Source organism: Camelus bactrianus, chromosome 13 (assembly GCF_048773025.1).
Source record: "Camelus bactrianus isolate YW-2024 breed Bactrian camel chromosome 13, ASM4877302v1, whole genome shotgun sequence".
Classification (NCBI taxonomy): domain Eukaryota; kingdom Metazoa; phylum Chordata; class Mammalia; order Artiodactyla; family Camelidae; genus Camelus; species Camelus bactrianus.
In genome coordinates, this window is record NC_133551.1 from 43504120 (window position 1) to 43525145 (window position 21026).

The window sequence follows — 21026 nt, forward strand, 5'->3', positions numbered from 1 at the left end:
TGTACCAAGGATATAATGTAACTGATCCTCTCTCATCAAGCTATGAAGTTTTATTAATTCTATTTTACAAATTAAGAAATTGAAATTCAGAAAGGTTAAGTGACTTAGACTAAATAAACTCACAAACTGATGACACAAACCCAAAATCCACAAGTTTTCTAACTCTGCAGTTCAGGCCTTTCAAAAAAAATTATAACTCAATTCAATAAACATGTATTGTACCTACCATGTGCCCAACCTTAAAATAAAAGAGCATTTGACATGATCTCCACCCTCCAGGGCTCACAGTACATGAACTTAGAAGTCTTAAGTGGGTACTTTTCTATTCTGGAGGAAATAATTTTATTCCCAAATCACCACCATCCTCTCTCTGGCCACAGATTATCCCATAAAACGAGCACTGGTACCTTTTGGTGCGAGAATGCAGCAAATTCCTCTAATGGCACATTTCTTTAGGATCTGAAATAAAGCTGCAATTTTCCTTCCTACTGCTTTTTGGCATTGTAACCCTACCAGCAATATTCAGTGCGACGGTACCAATGAGCATCACCATTATAACATCACACTATGACCAGACAGTGCTTTAATGCCGATTTGCTCTAAATAACCAATATCTAATTTAGGAGCATCCTTATGGTGACTTCAACTTCTGAGAAACCGTGACTCAATAAAGACAGGTCTCGACCCTGCTAAACAATCAGGAAACTACAGTCCTCTGATCTAAGACATGCCCTAGCTACCAATTCAAATAAAGTCAAAACCAAGTCAAAATACCCTAAAACTTCCTAAAATATAGCTTTTACCTGTCTTTCTAGCTTTATCATTACACATCTTAGCAGCACTCACACCAGACTACTGATCATTCCTTAAGCAAGTTGCCATCTCTGTGCCTTTATTCATATTTTTCCCTGCACATGGAAGTCCCCTTTCTCCTAATTTTTCTGCCTATCCATTTTTCCTGGTTTCACTCAAATAGCATTTCCTCTACGAAGCCTTGTCTCCTTCCTCCAACAACAATGAATGTCTCCCTCTTCCTTATATTGTACCTCCTCTCCTGAGATAATTTTCACACTCTGTCATTGTCCTAATACACTATATTAGAGTATGTTTTAAATACTATGACATTCCAGGAGGCACCTAGAATGTGGTTTATATGCTAGACACATGCAATTGTATTTGCTAATTCCACATTAAAAAACTTGATCTAGAAAAGGAATTGTTCCCCTTCCCCCACTCCCAGAGAAGTAAACTTTGGCCAAGCTGGATGTATTTCAAACACTTTGGATCTGGGACTTCTAATATTGCTAAACGTGTAAACTAAAGCAGGTGGCTGAGCTTTATTTTCTATAAAAAAAGGGTTAACATGCCTGCCCTAACTACGTTAAAAAGATGGAACTGACACCATAGAGTCAAAATTCTATAATATTAAATAAATATGAGAAATGGTCTCCATGGTCACAGGTCCATTACAGCAGAACTGTACTAGGAACAGCTGAACCTCAAGAAATGCAAACTTGCTCCTCTGTTCTTGAACAACCTCTAAGCTCAGGAGGAGTACTGTCAAGATTATCCCAACTGCGTGCCCGTGTTTCCAAAGTTCACCTGCTTAAGAGTTCTTACTAAAGCTCTTCTAAGCTAGAAATCTGTTTTTCTTCCAGCAGATAACCTTAAACCAGAGATATAAAGCAAGAAGAAACTGAGAGTCAAATATTGGCTTAAATATGGGTCATTTTAAAAAATAATGCAAATATTTATCTGGCAAGGAGATCCTAAGAATATCTACCTGCCCCTCCCCTCCCCATTCACCTGCCCGAATCACTCACCCAATCATTTCTTTTTGGTCTTTCATTAATAGGTATGAGATTTTCTAGGCCAAAATATGCAGAAACATCTTCTATTCCACCTTTCTCAAATTCAAATCCCTTTCTTCCACAGATACATTTCTGCCCATATAAACACATTCTAAAAAATCAACCAAATTCTTCCAGAGAGCTTGCACATCACATACAAGGCTGCTCACAAAATCTTTAGAAGGAACTTGGTGAAGCCTTGAAACAGATACATGCGGAAAAAGAAAATTTCAGTTGTCTGTTTTACAATAAGGGTCTTTTTCATAAAAACATCAGGCCTATAAAATGGCACTTGGGAATCAGATCAATTTATAATCCCTTCCCCTAATTTTAAGGGTTAAATTGAAGGAAAGAAAATTACTCCCTTCACATCCTTCCTGTGATCATATGAAGTGGAATTCAAAATCCATGACATTACAACAGTGTTCTAAGGTTATGTTTTCAGTTTACGTCTTGAGTCCCCTGAAGGGACTACCTGTATTCTTTCTTTGTTTTTTTATTGAAGGATAGTCAGTTTACAATGTTGTGTCAATTTCTGATGTACAGCATAACAGTTCAGTCATACACATACATACATATACTCATTTTTGTATTCTTTTTCATTATAGGTTACTATAAGACATTGAATATAGTTCCCTGTGCTATACAGTAGGAACTTGTTGTTTATCTATTTTATACATAGTAGTTAGTATCTGCAAATCCCCAACTTGTGTTAATCCTCACTGGTGACAGCAACAGGTTTCAATTTAAAACAATTTGTGAATTTATTTAATGTGCCTATTTATCTCCCCCTTCAGAGTCTTGGGAAAATGTATAAAATTAGGCGTGGCCTAACACCAGTCCTGACACCACCCACTACCACTTCCCAAATGTGTGTGATCAACAACTCAAGGCCTTTGGGGTGATTTTCCTCCTTTCTCTTTTTTTCCCCTTCAACTGGGAGGCTAATAAATTCAGGGCCAGCCTTCTGCTCCCATCTCCTACTCTTCTTCAGTCAATATGATCAGTTCTAGAGCTGCTTACACTGCCACAGCCATCCTTCACTGAGCAGGAGAAGGAAAACTGATGGCAAGTTAGAAAAATCTCATTAAGCCACTTTTTGCCTCAACCTCTTCCCCCTCCTTGAGAAATAGACCTTCAAAATCAGCCTATTGGGAAGCAAGAGGGATAGCGAAAAAAAAGCTGATGTGGTGAAGAGGGAAAAACAGGTCCAAAGTAAGTTGGTTTCTGGGCCAAATTTAAATTACTCATCCTTCCTTCCTTCCTTCCTTCCTTCCTTCCTTCCTTCCTTCCTTCCTTCCTTTCTTCCTTCCTTCCATCCTTCCATCCATCCATCCTTCCTTCCTTCCTCCCTCCCTCCCTTCCTTCCTATTTTAGATAGCAAAGATGAGACCGTGTCAATTGACATTAACTTCTTTTTATTTTCTTTTTGGTTGAGTTCTGAATTTCCTAACAGACTCTTTCATGAAATGGATAAAACAGCACCAATTAAAATTAATTTTATGTTCACCCTTTTTTCTAATGACTAAACCCCAAGTTAATTCTAATTCCAAAGAAGATCACAGATGTACCTTGCAAAACCGTAGAATACAGAAAACTGAATAAAGCCATACAATTCCAGGGAATAACTTGAGGGCTTGACTGTGTGTCAAACACAACCCTCCCAGCCCCATGAGTTCTGGGGGCAGGATGGAGACTGTGAGGGTAGCATACGATGTCACTTCTCCCCAGGACACCTGGCACAGATAGAATGACTGACAGATTGAAAGAGAGCTAACGTCCTCTAAGCACCTTTAATTTTCAGATCATGTGCGTAACTGGTGCCTTCAAATACTGTTTCTCATCCAATCCTCACAGAAACCGTGTAAGTCAGGCATTTTCATCTCCATCTGAGGAAATTAAGACTCAGAAAACTGAGGTACCTCATCCAAGATCGCCCTATTACTTATCAGAAAAGTCAGGATTCTAACCAAAGTTCACCTGACTCTGAAATCCTCTGCACTTCCTGGCTTCTTAAGACAAAGAACAGTCTTTCCAGAGGCTTGCCTGTACAAGCTCACTGTGTAGGTCCTCTGAGTCCAGAGGCAGACTCATGGGTCCAGGGCCTTGGAGCTGGCCCTGCCAACAAAGACATGGGAATAGTGGTATCTAGTTAGAAACAACTCTCATTTTTCCACACGTGTACAAGTCGATGTAACCTGTTTTTAGCCCCATCTGTACACTGGCCCTCTGGTTTCTAATCACAATAACCAGGTTGATTTCAGGCCTGGAACCTTTTCTACCACAGAGACAATTAAAATATAATCAAGCTAGAAAGTTATCCTCCCCCAAAGCCACCTAAAACAGAGCAACTCCAAAATAAAACCAATTTACACATTTTAGCCCAAATTAAAAAGTAAAAGCTAAGGATTCCCGTTTAATATCCTGAATAATAAGTGCATATTTATGTAAAGCTTCCTTTGGGGACAACTTTCCCAATATTATTCACAAATATCAGTTTTGTTTTGGTGTTACAGTAAGAATCTGGACTTGTGGGAATTGGACTGTCTGTACCCAGTGCATCAACAGAAATAATTAATATTGAAGATATGCACAATATCCAGAATTTTAGATGTGTGTTTGGCTGAATTACAAAAAGTAACATAAGAAAGGATGAGTCAAATCTGGTCAAAATCACAAATTACAGGGACTTAGTCATTTACTCCATTTTAAGTGAGCACTTTCCTAATGAAAGTTTCATTAGTAAAGATTGCAAGTTTTCAGGCTTTCCGCTACAGACTTAAATAGCACTTAGAACTAAAGTTTATCATTAAAGCTGTATTTACTACTGCTGTATCTTCAAAGGGGGCACTAGAAAAAAAGTTCGGCTCAGCCTGTTATTTTTCATGTACAAATTAGAAAGCAAAACTCTAAAGAGTTTAGACTGGCAGCTTAGGAAAACACAGACTACTTGAGAAGCCATTACTGGTACATCCCAGGGCACACCAGGGGTCATGGCTGTCTATCCATACCACACTCGTGCACACACACACTGCACACAGTGTCTAGATGTGTGTGACTGGCAAACCTCAAGTTTGCTCAGGGTTTATATCAACTATACTTCCATAGAACTAAAAAAAAATTAGCACAGGGGTGCCAAGAAGGTCACTATCTTCTCAGATTGTCTCCGGAGAGTAACACGGGAAAAAGTATTCAAAGAGTCATCTCTGTCAGAAGCAAGGTATTCTTATTTCATAAAATTAACAAGCTATCTAGCCAAGCTCCACGGGCAGCTGACGGAAGGACAAGTTCCTTCAAACTGTCCAAACTTTACTTTTTCTTGAGAGTGAACATCTGGATACATGGAACCTTACAGACAAAAATGTCCAGGAGATCTTTTGTTTCTATCTTTTGGAGTCATGTCTAGACTCTTACAAATAACAAAAGGAAAAACATTTATGTACTTGAATGTTTCAACAGATCTTTTCTTGTCATTTGACACAAACCTTACTGTATAATGTTCCAACCTTAAAACCCCTCACCCAATTTTATCCCTAAATTACAGAGATTTAGCCTCTAATATATCTTTTGATTAGTGTCAGAAGAAAAGAAACAGTGACTCTGATTTCCACATTTCAAAGAAATGCACATAGTAAGTCTTCAACACATACATCCAACAACAAATGATAGCCTGCCTCTCCTATGAACACTGTTGGCAAAAGGACGTCAAGGGCTAGTTGTTACAAGAGAGTAGCCAAGAGAAGGTAACTGACTCACAGAATGAGCACAGGTGGATTCAACGTCACAAAGTGCAAAACAGAGGAAACCCTCATCCTGTGGTGTGTTTTTCAGAATTGGTCATCTTGACTGGAATTGTTTTTCTGCTTCCTCATATCCTGAAAAAGGAACTAAACTTCTTACAGAAAAAATATTTATGAATTACTACAGTTTTATAACTTTAAAATAAGTCATTAAGAAATTAGATTTGATTTTAAATGTTATTTTCAAACCAAATGTCCAAGGAAAATTATTTTCAGGAGAGGCTGGTGATTTGTAATTTTTTTCCATTAAAAAAATCACTTATGCTAGTTTTATATTTTACTTTAGTGGTTAAAAATAAGGCTTTCCCAAACAACAAAAAATGAAAATGCAAGTACAACAACTACACTGACCTTATTTCTTCAACATTGTCACTGCTTTCTCAACCACAATTTATTTAAGAATTTCTTTATGGCATTCAGCATTTCTTGATCCTTATAGAGGAGATCCATATCGATGGGGAAAATATCTCTGGTGTTAGATACAACAAGGATCTGAATAATGATCTTCCCCAAAGTAAAAATGCTCAGTGCTAAAATGAACTGGCAAAAGGTAAAATCTCAGGGATGGGAACAGGGCATGGGGAAAAAGAGAGAGACAGAGACAGAAAGATGGAAAGAGAGAGAGACAGAGAATGATTGCAGGCCACCAGCCTATTTGGAGCACTGACACTGCATAAGTTATTTCCTAATGAATGTACCAGGGACAGCATAAATATTACCATTAAGCAGAGTGGATGTGAACAGCCAAAGCAAGCTAGTTGGCTGATTGCTTTCTCATTTTTTGCTCTTTTGTAACAATTCCGTTTCCAAAGTGCTTGATTCCTGTCGCTGATGCTCCAAAGCTATTGTGAGCACACTGCCTGAATACTTAATGAAGTAAACAACAAACAAAATGGCTCATCTTTGGTGCCCCCAGCTAGCATCCCAAACTGGATATAATTAAAGGTGTGAACAGGCAAGCAAAGAAGTAATGAACCTGCAAAGACAAGGTTCTGAGAAATTATTGGGCATCCTGCACTGCACCAGTTCAAATTTATCACTCATTATCTCTTATACCAGCGAGGTGCAGATCCACATGTGGGTACCCCTCTCCACTCTTGTCCTCCAGCCTTTTTTTCTTTCCATTTCTCGATGGCTAATTTATGACAATTACTGCTTGTGACAACTCCCATCCATCCACAGATCACCTTTCTTTTCACCCTTAGAAAGCTGCAGACCTATAAAAGCCCTCTATTCTTAAAACACGCTGAGATTTTAAAAATACAAGGGTGTTCCTAAAACACACGCATGTTCACAAAATGAAGCACAAGATGCTAACACAGCCACCCTACCTTCTCCTTATTTTTTCCAGTGGTTAAAGATTAGGTTCATATGCTCCCAAAGAAACCACAACTTTCCTTCCACATAAACATATATTTTAATTTAAATCTAACTCCTTGATTGAAAGGGCAGCTTCTAGTTCGCAAATATTGTTATGAATTTGCCCATTTACGGTTTCTCAAGTGGAAAGTAAAGAAAGATGTTTGGTTACTAATGGAAGTCTGTGGGGTCTTATATATCTTTTTTGATGAATTTTTGTATTTTTCTAATAAGAGAACTCTTGGAATTTGTAAGGAAGAGAAGCCACTTCTTATGGAAGCCAGCCCAGTTTGGTTTTCTTTCCATTTTTAGATGCACATATACTTGCAAGTGTATATACACATTTGGTAATACCAAATAAGGAAAGCCTAAGACAGGTGCAGGATTCCAGAAACACACATGCTTACCCTGATAACACACACACACACACACACACACACACACACACAGTCTCCTTCTCTCACATACACATACTTTCCACATATCTATCAAATGGATGGGAAGATGGACAGTGGGCAATAAAAGGTTGACTTCACTTTCAAAAGGGGAATCGGTCAGTTCTGTACAACATGGCCCTTCGACTGCAAAATGGTATGATAAAAGCTTGAGACTGTTTACCTCCCTTCATACCCCCCAAATTCCCAATGACATTGGAAGAAACACTGCATTGCAGCATTTGCCAGCACATACTCATGTGGCTACATCCGCTGGCCAGCTCACCAATAAATGTACATATTAAGTGTCCAGGCATATAAATTAAGTGCCTGGTGGCCACAGATCATTGGAACAGATGAAGAAATTTGTTAAGGCCAAAGTACTCCTGTCCATGTACAATGACCTCTATTAAGACCGCCATTCCTTACTCATAGTACACACAGATAATTTGTTTCGGCTTTTTAAAAATTAAGGCATTAAGATGCCAAGGGCTAATTGACGTGGGATATCAACATATCTCTTCATAGAAGGAATAGTTTTTGGTCTACATATAGGAAGAGAATCCACCCCCAATAAGGAAATAAGAGCAAAGGGAAGAAATTAAACCAAAAAAAAAAAAAAAAAAAATCTTGCCCTGAGGAAGCCCTTTCATTGTTCATAGTAACTCTTACTTGAGTAAAACACCTGGATTCACCCACAAATTCTTTTAGAGATAACTGAACACACACACACACACACAATTCATGCAGTGATTTACAGATTTGAAATTTCAAATAGATTATCCCCGAAAGAAACGCTAAGTTTAAAATATCTGAAGTCTAACATATCCCAAACCGTGTTTCAAGACTGAGTTTTAGTACTAAAATATGTAGCTTATTTTCTTTCTTTTTCTTTCAAAAAATATTCTATTGTTATTACCTCACAACAATCTGGCCTTCCTCTCATAACAAAATCCTAGAATATTCAAAGGGTCGAGGAAGGGCTATCAGGAGAGAAAAAAGTTTTAAGGCTTTGGAAAACTATGAAACAGAAGCAAGCTCATCTGTATCTGGCCAGGAGGATGACTTGAATGAATGGCAGTTAGGAATGAATGGGACCCAGATCACAAATGAATGGTTGAGTTGCTTGTTAGGTTTTTTTTTTTAATGAGATATTAAAACTGTCTTGTAAATCAATGATTCTCAAAGCAATTTTTCGATTATTCCCCCACCTATGTTTATTTTACCCTTTCAAAAATTTAAATACTAAATGACTTAACCATTCTATTGCAATGAGATATGTGGACATTCTGATCATTAACACTGTGCTGTCGCCAACTGCTTTTTGCAGAAATAGTTCCCATCCGATTTTCAGTTCTTAATAAATGCACACTCAGCCTTGTGCTTCCATAAAGACACACCTCCACATGCAGGTAGTAGGCATTAATATTTTTAAGACAAAGAAGTGAGAAAGGTCAGCAGTAGAACCACGTGTCTTTTTTACAACCCCAGCCAAGGTGACAGTTCCTGTAGAAATTATTTTTTCCCTAACTAAAAAAATGCCAGAAAATTCTCAGAAAAAAAAAAAAATTCAAGAGAATCAGAAAACTGTTCTATTTTTAATAGTGTCATGTTTATGAACTCAAGATATGAGACCTAAGTGTAAGAGTTTAAGTGTATGAAAAAATAAGTTTATTTATTTTTACATCGAGTCAAAACAAATTTTTAAAAATCCCCCAATAAGAAGACAAAACAAAAAGAAGCATCTGCAAGGAAGAAAGAATGGGGGCAGGAGTGCGGAGATTGGCAATGGAGAGAGTAAAAATTAAGAGTACTTCCCATAAAGCCGATTATATTTCCTAACCTTTTAACACATTTCCGTGTCTTCTAATCTCTCATTTTGGGGCTTAAAATTAGCTACTTGATCATGTACCTAATTTGTCTCTCAGGAAGAAACTGTAACAGATCATCATTTCAGTTGTTTTTATGCTACCTTCTATTCACCTGAGTACTCTACCTCTCAGTCCTCCTGGTACCCACCATCATGAGAAAGAGACTACTAGTAAAGCACACTTAGAGGAAAAGCAAGAGATGCCTGTCACCCAGTGCACGCATGGGCCCCAGACGTTCAGAGAAGCTGGGAAAAAAAAATCAGCTTTCTACTCAGTTTATGCCAAGACCAGGACCGGGACCAAATGCCAAATGGAAGGCAGAAGTTGCAAGGGTGCAGCCTGATGGATCCTGTGGCTGGAGACATGGAGATGGAGGCGAAGCAAAAGGCTAGAATACAGCTTTTCATTTATTATTTTAAAAAGTAATTGCTACTCGGGATATAAAATGAGAGATACAATGAACTCCCCGGAACTGTAGTACCAACCTCTGATTTAGTAAAAAACACCAATATCACTTAGCACAAAATCATTGCTTAGGATGAATCTACTCTACCTGTATTTCTTCTATGGATATTTGCTGGCAATTTCTAAGAAATCATTTGCAGAATCTATCAGCTGTGGGAGTTCACTATTATGCTTCCGTCAACTTCATTCAATATAATTTACATTTTTTTCAAATGGCCTCACAGGATTCCTTGCGATTTTTCACACGTACAATTTCACAGCAGGGAAAAGGGGGAAAGAGAGAGAGGGAGAGAAAAAAAAAGCAAGATTCCCTACCCTCCCTTCCCCCTCTCCTCTCTCTGTTTTTTAAACCAAAAAAAAAAAAAAAAAAGGGGGGGGGGAGACAGAACAGATGCTTAAAAATAGATTTCTAAAAATCACTGTAAACCAGAGTTAGAAATGTAATTAACACCTATTTATAAAGAATAATTAAAGTTGGGCCGGCCACAAAGAACAGCAAAGATAATCGAGGTCCTGTCTCCCCCCCGACTCTTTTTTACACTGTTTGCAGTGTGTTCTCATGATAGCCACCTGCTCCCTACTCGGCTTTTCCTCTGTTCGTTTCCCCGGCAACCTTTCATTGGGTTTTCCTCCCAGCTATCGCTTTCAGTTGGGCTGCTCGGTCTAATCTTATTTGTTTTACACCCATCAAAACAAGCAGCCAGACAAAGGCAATCCGCTAAGAATGGGAAAAAGACCACAGCTTTGTTATAACATCTATGCAGAGCGAAAAGTCCTCCCCAGGCTTTTCTAGCAAAAAATAAGTGAGATGGATATGAATTTACAGCCTCCCCCATACCCAGCTTTGAAACCCTGTGAAAGCTATTGCTCGTGAAATTCAAAGTCAAAGTGGGCACTCGTGGCATCTGATCGTGCCATTTTGTGCCATATCTTCAGGGTCAACATCAGGCGATAGGAGCGGCACTCAAGGAGTTTCCCTGCTTCTTTTTTTTCAGAAAAAGATGATGCTAAAAATAGATTTACTACTTTGGCAGAAAGGTTTTCCACTTCCCCTTCCACATCCAAAAGTCCTGTTTCCCAACTGCATCTGCTGGTACTGAACCTCACCTCCTCCACCCCTCATTCCCAGCCTTCCCCATCACTCAGAGCAGGAGACTGAAAAAGAAACGTGCCTTTAACTTTAACAGTCGTTGATTCCGCTGAAAGCTCACAGAGGCGGTGGACACGCCAGCCAACAGCGATGGTGACACTGTGATTGTCAAAAAAGATACCAACCTTGCTTGGCTAAAATGTGTGTTCGATGGAAGAGGCAGTGTGTGTGCCTTGTGTGCATGCAGTGCCATTACACTTGGAGATGGATTCTGGTTTTCAGAAAAGAGAAATACTAATAAACACACACATGCACACCCAAACGATCTGCACAGTGATTTATGATGCACAGTCCACCATCCTTCTGTGCACACACACACACACACACGGATGGACTCTCCAAGCTGCCTTCCTCTTTTCACTTACCATCTTCAAGCCATTCCACTCCATCTGTGATCAGAAGAAGATGGACCCTCACACAGTGTGTCAAAAGCGGAAAGGAACGTTATGTAAAAGCTGACATTCCTTCTTACAGAGCTGCTGCCCAGAGAAGGAAGCAACAACTCAACACGCCAGGCACCGCTACACATACAAGCCGCCTCCTCTTTTTTATGAGGTCATGACAGGAAACTCTTTGAAATACAAGATGCAGCATTTACTGAAGCCCAAATAAATCACTCTCTTTGCCGTTTTGACTGCGCATTCCCCCGAAACACAACTGCCCATCTCAACGTTCAGTATTCAGAAGCTGCCTCTCAAGGTTTAAATTTCCAGCACGGAAATGGAGATTCCTAAGCCCGCTGCATCCACCTCCAGCCCCACAAAACCCAGGCACACAGACAAACCCCCTCTCCCTTACAAAAAGAAAACCCTTCTTTTGCCATTATGGTCTCATGAAATATAAACCTCTTTCAACAAACCGGCAATTATTTCAGCCCCCCTCCCCCTCCCCACCTTTATGTTGAAGGGAAAATTGACAATGACCTGTTAAAAATGACAATCTGTTTCCCCACTGCTTTTCAATAAAAGGACCTACCCGTACTCTCTACACAAAAGAGGTAGTAAATGTAGGAACCAAACAGCAGCAGAGAACTAAACTCTTGTGCAAGCATAAGACTGGTCAAGGTGTAGATGCTTTTCTTCCCTCCAGCAACACAAACAACAGATTATAAATCTAGTCATACCTACCATAACCATTCTTATTGGCAAATATTGGGTCTCGCAGAGCTTCGACTCTTCTCTTAAAATTTGCAAAGGTTTCAGAATATATTTTTAAATGACTACTATTGTTATATATTTTAAAAGATCCACAAAACACAGTGTGGATGATTGTAAAGCAAATCAATTATTTTGGGGGGATGGGGGGAGAGAAAGAAAAAAAAAGAAAGAAAAGGAGCAGTGAGCTGAAACCCCCGATTCTAGGATGTAGATAAGAACAACTGAACAGAGCCTTGCTGAAATTGGCTCGAAGCTTCCCCTTTTTACATCCATTTATGGGACCATCTGTCAGCAGAAGCCAGGATCTGATTGGCTAGGGAAACGAAGGGAGGCGTTGCAACATCAGGTGCTATTTAAATTAGCTACTGCCAGATTGACGATGTTAATGATTTGGTGACCTCTACAACAACAGAGACCAGATTTCTGAACTGCTTCTTGTGTCTGGTAATTAAGGCCAGGCTGAAGCAACAACAGCCATACTTGTATTTTTACCTTTTCCCTCCTCCCAGCTCAAAAGTACTGTAACAACTGCAGGTCACAAGCGTCTGGCAGACCTTAACAGTGGGAGTGTCCTCCCTTTCCCCTGTCCTGAGGGCTGCACCACCCCACCCCTCTGACGGAGGGCTTCTCCAGTATAGAATATTTTCAAGCACCTTATCTTTCTCGACAGTTGCTTTCTAGCGAAATGCATATTTAATGATCTGCCTCTAGGCTTAAAGATACAACAAAAGCACTTTAATGTGCTAACATATCTACATTTTAACTTTATTTTTTCCCAATATTGCTGATTTTTAGCAAGCAATGTTCCTTCTGCAGCTAACATGGCCAGCGTTTCAAAAGAAAGCAAGTTTGAGATTAGGCTTGCTCTGTGAACTAGGTTCTTACAAGTTTGCTTCAGAAAACTGTTCCCTAATAAACAAAAAAGAAAAAAGCTAGGGCTGGGGAAGAAGGGGGGCAGCTGTCAGCCTCTACCTTTCTGCCTTCTGTCTGAGCTTTTCAAATCAGAGAATGATGAATGATTTATTTAAATGAATTTATTTCTCAACTTGGATAGGGGCATGATCTGAATTTTTAAAAATCCACTAAAACACATTCTCTCTTTGCTTTCCTACTGCTATAGAGAAAGATAAAATATGCTTTGACAACAGCCTCATTTCCTAGCCGGTGCAGAGTGCTCATCCTGCTTAACTGAACACGTGATTTTGCTTCTCTCCTTCAAGAGATGTCTTCTTTCTTTGGCCTCTTAAATGACTTGCAAAGAGACATTTAGCAAGTGTGTGGTAATGTATACAGTTTGTCTGCCTATTTTATACATTTTGTAACCTCTACGTTGCCAAGCCTCCAGTAGTATAGTTTTTTTTGTTGTTCTAGTTTGGGATTTAAAGTGGCTTACCTGAGGAATTTATGCCTTACTTTTACCCAAAAGGCTAATTTATAACTAATCGTTTAATTCATAATTTAGTCAATTTGTTCCTTAATAAATACACAGAGGTAACAAATTATTACTAAAAACATAATTTAAAGTAATTTTTAATCTTTGCTTGGAGTTGACAGTGAGATGGAATTGGGCAGAGTAGAAATACAGGCCAAAAATCATGCTATGCTCTGGGCTTCAAAGTCCAAGAATAAATATGTCTGTGAAAAATTATTAGAAAAGAAAATAAACTTTACATTAAAAGAAATTAAAGCTACTTTCTCGAAGCTACTATTTCACGAACACAAACATACAAATATACATATACACATACATATATATATACACACACACTTTAAAAAATACAGACATACCGCAAAACAATATGCGTTGGAGACACAATGTGAACTATTAGACTTGAATACAAATAAATTTAGCTATTAGAAATGAAAATGCGTGAAATAGAAAAGTAGAAATGTTATAACTATAATCCCTTCAGCTGAAATAATACTGAAAAAAGCAAATTTAAAAAATAATTTCTTGAACACATGTATAAACAGTCCTACAAGTCACAGTAGTACTACGGTATCTGTTGAACTGTGTAATAAGGACAAATTTACAGGTTAAGTGTTCTAAAGAGCTCAACACATAAACACAGGGCAGGTCTAAGAGCCCCAAATCAACGACAGAAAGTCTGAGTGCAATCACACTAATATCAAAATACTGGGAAAAGTCAACATGAACACAGTGCTGACAAACACACAAATAAAAGCAGCTCACTCAGAACAAAATATTTACTTCGTATTTCTTTGGAGATTAGAAAAGTCCAATTGCTTAAAACGCTTTTCTCCCATCCATACTAGCCTCAGCACACTTAGTGGGCCATACATTAAAATTAGGTATATCAAAAGATATTCTGGTCACTTTTCCAAAATAGTAACTGTACATTACAGTACAAATAATTAGCCGGTTTTGCTAGGCAAAAAAAAAAAAAAAAAAAAAAAAATCCATGCACTTTGTATATTGATCACTTCTCCAAAAACCTCCACTCTAAAGTCTTTCAACGGAATCCTCAAACAAATGCACAAATGTCCTCAGGGGCCTTTTCTCTAAAGACAAAGGCAGAATCCTATTGTTGGGAAAAGTCAACCTTATTATTGTATTTCCAATAGTACCATTCATCTTTCAGAGTGAGGGGCTGACCACTACATCAGTGGTGTGACATTTGTAAAGCAACAGATTCTCAATATATAATCTCAAGAATCAGGCAGGCGAGTCTCCCAGTCATGCATGATTTTTTTTTTTTTCCGTTACAATCCTCCACCACCACAGAAAGAAACTTGTCTCACTCAAGCAGCTAAGGCAACCTAAAAATGATATCCCAGAGCTATGGGGCTGCCAGCGCCACCGTATCCCTCTTACCATAAATGAGCAGTTTCTTGACTCATTAATAACAATTTCCCTTAAAAGAAGTAATCTCATATCAGTCAGCCCCTCGCCACCATGCACACATCCCAAAGGTTGCAGATATCTCAGCATCAGTCGCCGGCAGCCAGCTTTCCCACACAGAGTCCAGATGGACTGTACCAGAAGCCAATTCAGCGTTAATAACTACCTACTTCGCGCAGCGGAGAAGCCTTACGTGGCACAATGGGCTAGGAAACAGCAGCCGGCTGAAACTGCAAATAAAAAAAAGACAACCAAATTCTCCAAAAGCACAGAAAGGAAGGAACAGAAATGGAAGCGTGAATTGTATTTCCTTGACTTCAATGAGAAGGGGGGAAAAAAAGGAAAGAAAGAAAGAAAGGAAGGAAGAAGAAGAATCCTTCATAAACACAGGAAAAAAAATGAAGAGGGGGAGAAAAAAACAGATGCTGCCCAGAAAAAAGTGACAAAATATTACCTCATTATTTAACAAAGCAGCATTAAGCGTCCTGCTGATTTCAAACATCTTGCCACAGATTTTGTTTTAAGAGAAACAGATAGAATCCTTTGCAAAGCACTCCGTCTGCAAAGGGTTCTTCAATTTTCTTGCGTGCCACGGAACAGTCAATATATTATTTCCCTAGAGTTCGCACATTAAAACCTCTAGTCAGTGAGCTGAATTTTCCCCTTATCTCACACACAGTAGACTCCTGTTATATGTACTGCTCTCTTTGCAAGAGCAGCCTGCCCCAAACATGGCTGGTGTTTAAACTACTCTTTAAAGTAACAGTTCACTGTATAACCACCAGGTGGGTAGAGTGCACAGATTCAAATGAACCATCTTAAAAGATTTTTTTTCCCCTTGGAATAGCTTTTGGGTGTAGGATGTGACATGAGAAACGGCAGCATCCTAACAGGCAACTGTCTTGTATTTCTCTCTGTATCTTGTCAAAATAAATAAATAAATGCCTTCTCCTGACTTCTAGTGGGGAAACAAAACACCATCACCAATCCTAATAAGAACTGTGAAGAATGAAACACAAACAAGCTTTGTTTCATTCAGCAAAGGATGAAAAAGGAAAATCCAATCAACACAGAGCAAGGGAGAAAACCAAAAACTCCACGGAGATATTTTCCTTTAGCCAAAGGAGAGTAATATTGACACATGTGATAAATACCCAATTCAAAAGTATACATAGGAACGAAGCACACACAAGATGGAGGAGAGTTAAGGGTGTAACTTTTCTTCAGAGTGATATTTGATGTTGTCTTTCATGATAGGAAATAAAAGCTTAAAAGTGAAGACACTGAAAAACAAAAAACAAAAAAATCTTAAGCATCTCTTTTTAAAACACAATTATACAAATAGTTATAAACAACCACAAGAGCAAACTAATCACACATCTCTCACCAGTGCTGTTCTTTTTCCCTAAGATCTACCTGGAAGTGGAACATTTCTGCCGTATACTATTTTGTCTGCATAGTTAACTTGGCATCTCCTTTGTACAATTCTATTCCAATTAATCTGCTCTTCTGCCAGGAATAAATAGAATGTCTCAGGTTAAAAGCCCCCAAGTGATGGAGGGGTGATGTAAAAAGGGTAAAGAACCACCTGGACAAAAACAAATCTCATCACTTATATCATTACATGGCCTGTTTTAAAGGAGGATTTTATTACTTACAGAGTATGCAGGCACCATTCTACGTTCCCTCGTATCTAAAAGAGAAACTAACATACACAGCTACCTGGGTATCTTGGCTGGACAAAATTAAAGCCCTGGAACTTCCATATCCTCTTGCAAACACGGATGTCAATACTAGTATTTTTCCAGTCCATCCAGGCAACAATTACCCCTACATACAACAGTGACTGTCTCCTTCATCTTTAAGTCAAAGCTGCATCACTTAATACCATTTAACCTCCTCGCATATATTAAGTTTCAAGTGACAATTTTTAACTGGGGAGTGAGAAGGAGGAGTTGCTCTCATCAAATTCTGGTTGTATGAAATAAGCTAATTTGTACACTCACCATATGTCTTAAACATTAATTTTAAAATGTCACTTTCTTCAAACATTAAAATGTAATCAGCCTAGTAAATAAAATATTCTCGAGTTTTCTTGCCTTGGTGATAATTTAAAGAGTGTTTATCTCAAGGTAACCTCTCTATTTTGATTACCAAGGAAGGCTTTTGATTTAGAAAGGGAAGAAAGAAGATCTTGGGGGCTAGGGGAGTGAGAAGAGAGAAACACAACAGTACGTAGCTGCACAAAGGAAAATAAGATAAAGTGGGTTTTTAAGGACCCATAGTCTTGTTACCCTAAGGCAAGTCCAGCCAATCAATACCACCCATTGACGGTCAACCATCTGCCATGCTACCCAGCGATGTGGCTAAACAGACCTGTTCCATATGACCGTAGCCGGCTCATTTTCAGTCGATTAGAGCAGTTCCAGAGCATTCACGTGCAATAGCACAAAACTCCAAGTCGGACTGAGCCTCTCTTCACACCAGTCCCTCCGAGCACAGCTGCAGACCTCTTCCTCCTGTCCTGGGTGTCTGGATTACCTCTTTTTGCTCCTCAATTGAATTAGCAAAATGGGGTGGGAAGGTGGAGTGAACGGACACTCACATATCCACACACACACGCAGAGATAATTGCTGGCCCTTCTTCACTGTCATGCAGAAATCAGGAATTCCATGTGCTCTGCCCTAATATGATTATGGCACACCATTTAAATAGCGTCATCAGTGACTATGACCTGACATTTCCCGGTGGTTCAATTTCTTTTTATCTTCTCTCTCTTCTCTTGAAAAATAAGCCTTAGCTGCTGGCATTTCTTCTTTTAGGGAATATACAATCAGTATGCCCAGACAATGGGATACTATATTTAAGGGCATTTTACAAAATTTAAAAGCCTAATTTTCCTTTGATGAATTGTGGTTTTGGTTTTGTCTTTTTTTCCCCTGTAGAAACATTAAATCAAATTTTATAAGAAAATGCAAACACACTACAGAAGAAAGAAAAATGTACCAGACTGACACGGAGCCTATCAGTAGCATCGGGAATTCACTGTTGATGTTCTGTTAGAGATGTATGACCTGACTGTGTGATGCCTTTCTCTTTCCTGAGTAGTTCTGTCTACTATGGATTGTGGGAAAAGGCTGGCAGAATGCTACTGTGTGAGGAAATATGACAACTGGATGTCTAGACCACTTAAATGGCCAAGAGTTCACCTATGCAGGTAAACTAGCTTAAGGGTAGATCCACTTGATCATCCTGTTTTCTTTCCATATCCTAAGCCTAGGTTAGAATAGCAGCTGAAAGTAGAGGCTTCTTTCCAGAATCAATGCATGATTTTTCAAATGTGCCTTTGACCACACTCTTAAAGCACTAGGGTGTCTTTCTGGGAAAGAAAATTTAAAGGACAGGAAAAATGCCTTACTCACAAAATTCTAAAAAAAGGTAAACACGCATTTATCCAAGAAATCTAATTTAGGTGGAGTTCCTGTCTGGACTTTTCACTGATATATTCTTTATCATAGTTTAAGACAACTCAGCAGGGTCAACATGTAAACACACAGAGATTTCTGAAGATCCCTGCATTCAGGGATTTCAGGCCTTTTCATTTCAGTTCAGATGAGCTTTACTAAAAATAATAAAAGAAAAGAAAAAACAAAGAAACAAACAAAAACCCTAGTATAAATATAAATCTTTACAAATCAAAGGCCACTGAAGAGATGAAATATGAAGTAGCTATTCATATCATTAAAGGACACAGTGTTTAGCTAGATGAACATAGTATTCAAAATAATTCCATGTAGGTTTTTTTTTTAATTCTGGACTCATTTATAATTCTGTAATAAAGAAATAGATGTATTGTAAAGGTCAAGGAAGGTTATTTGTGGAAGGAGGAGGAAGAAGAGAAGGAAGAGGGAAAGGAAAGGGGAGGAGAGAGAAGAGAAGAAGAAATAAAGAAATAGTAGGACTTATAAAGTATGAATTAAAACTGCTCTTTAACTAGGAGTCTACTGTACACCAAACACTGTACTAGGCACTCGACATGCAGTCTCACCCAACATCACAGAAGTGACAATTGTTGTTATCTAAGGATTCTTCTAGAAGGGCGTTTTCCTCATCTAACAGTAAGATCTCCCCTCCATCACCCTATAGAATAAGATGCTCAGTAAGTATATGTTGAATGAATGAGGAAGATGGGCACAGACTAGAAGAAAAAGGAGAGGGAAGATGGAAGGTGTGTTCAGTTTTTTTCTCAACCAAAAGTGACCAAGCGACTTCTTTGTGATATGCTTCTAACTAGGCATGTCTTCAAAATGAGTATCATTTAACCTATCATTATCACCTGGCTGTAAATTTGGAGTGAAAGAGATACAAAGGACTAAAGCTAGAAAGCACAAAATCTTGGAAGGTAGGATTGAGTCCCCAGCCCCATCCCTGACGTCCTCTTCCAAAACTGGCAAAACTCCTTATATAGAATATCTGCTCAGCAAACATTGATTGAATAAACTTCTTTGTCCTCTGCCCCTTATAGGACAGAGCCTGGCACCAAGCAGCATTCCAGTTATAGGAATGAATGAAGATGGATAGTCGTGCTCCTCACCCTCAATCCTACCACATCGCCTGTTTCATTCAATTCAGCTAGGGTTTGCTGAACACCTCCTCAGGGGGAAATGATATGCTTCAGTTTCCTCATCTGTAAAATGGGCACAATAATACTTTCCTTAAGGTTTGTTGCCAGAATTAAGTAGATAAAGGCTTGGTGGAGACAGCACTCTAAATGGTAGCTATTATTATTAACATGGAGAATAGGGAAAACTGTATGAACTAGTACCTAGCTATAAGATAATTCAATCTTGTTGAAGACAATACAATTCAAAGACTCTCAACACAATTAGAAAATAAAGACAATAATAACTAAGAAAGGCTAAATGGTCTGTTCCAGTTCTAATGAAGAATGTTTGCGGGAGATAAACATTTACTTAGTCCTGTGGGCAAATTTCAGTGCTAAATTCTTAACATGAAGAAGAAAAAGAAATACAAGCCATAGTACTCACCAAGGAGCTTACAATCTGGCTGGGAATTGAGCTTTCCTTTTCACGCATGAATCTTAAGAGTATAAAGAAGAATGTAAAGAGGATAGTATCAACATGAAATACTGAAGGACAGTCAATGGTGAGGATACCATCTGGAGTGATGGGGGGAGGTTTTATGAGAGAAGCTGGTGCTGAAGCTAGGCTTAAAGAATGATAGGATTTGTTTTGAAGAATGGAGGGTATTTCACATAAGAACAATGATGGTGGAAGAAGGCAGAAAGGGGATGTTGGCACCCAGCTCATTCTACCCAGACCCCTCTGAGGTCTCCTCTGAATCTATTCCAACCTCTCCCATTTTTAAAAAATGTTGTAAATAGAGGAATATTATGACATGTTGACTGTGGGAGAGAAGGCCTCTCACTCAGTAAGTACTTTTATAAAAGGAACAGGAATTAGCATTATTGAGCATCCAATATGTGTCAAACATTGCATGAGGTGCTTTGCCTGTAAATCTCATTTAATCACATAACTCTGAGATTCTTAATATGAAAACAAAGGTTAGAGAATTTATGTGATTTGCTCAAGATCACAGAGCTATTAAGAGGCAGATTTAGGTTTCAAACTTAAATATGTCCAACCTCAGTCCACAGTGTTTTTACTATAAATTTTACCTTATAGAGAAAAGTGTAGATCTAAAAAATTTAAGTAGTATTCTCTGTTAGTCTGTAATCAGAAACTAATCAGAGTAATGCTGTTGACATCTGCTGACATTTAAAACAATAACAATTAAAATAAAAAAACCTAACCTATGCCTGCAGTTTCAATATTCTGCCACCAAGTAATGGTCCTATGAGAATTACAAGGGTCACGTTTTTTCTTGCTATTATTTTGTGTGTTTGCCATTCCCACCTCCATCTCTGCAAGTAGAGGAGAGAGAAGCCTGATCTTCAGAGGGAATCATCTACTAAAGCCACAAGACAGAAATTAATCTTTCCAAGTATTTTCCAAATTTTATTTATCAAAAATTCAACCGTGAGCATAATTCTGAA

General features: G+C 38.6%; 1 protein-coding gene across 3 annotated transcripts in view; it reads right to left on the minus strand.

Moving 5' to 3' along the window:
• ELAVL4 (ELAV like RNA binding protein 4) overlaps positions 1-15167 on the minus strand; it is an 87851-nt gene extending 72684 nt beyond the window's left edge. The window contains exon 1 of one of the 3 annotated variants that reach the window (XM_010951822.3): positions 14923-15167. In XM_010951822.3, the coding sequence (XP_010950124.1) occupies positions 14923-15039 (117 nt within the window). In that variant the 5' untranslated portion in view covers positions 15040-15167. Of the gene's footprint in view, positions 1-11294; positions 11416-12056; positions 12312-14922 lie in introns of those variants that run through there. The other 2 variants (XM_010951828.2, XM_010951827.2) reach the window with 2 other exon arrangements.
• Positions 15168-21026: the final 5859 nt, after the last annotated feature.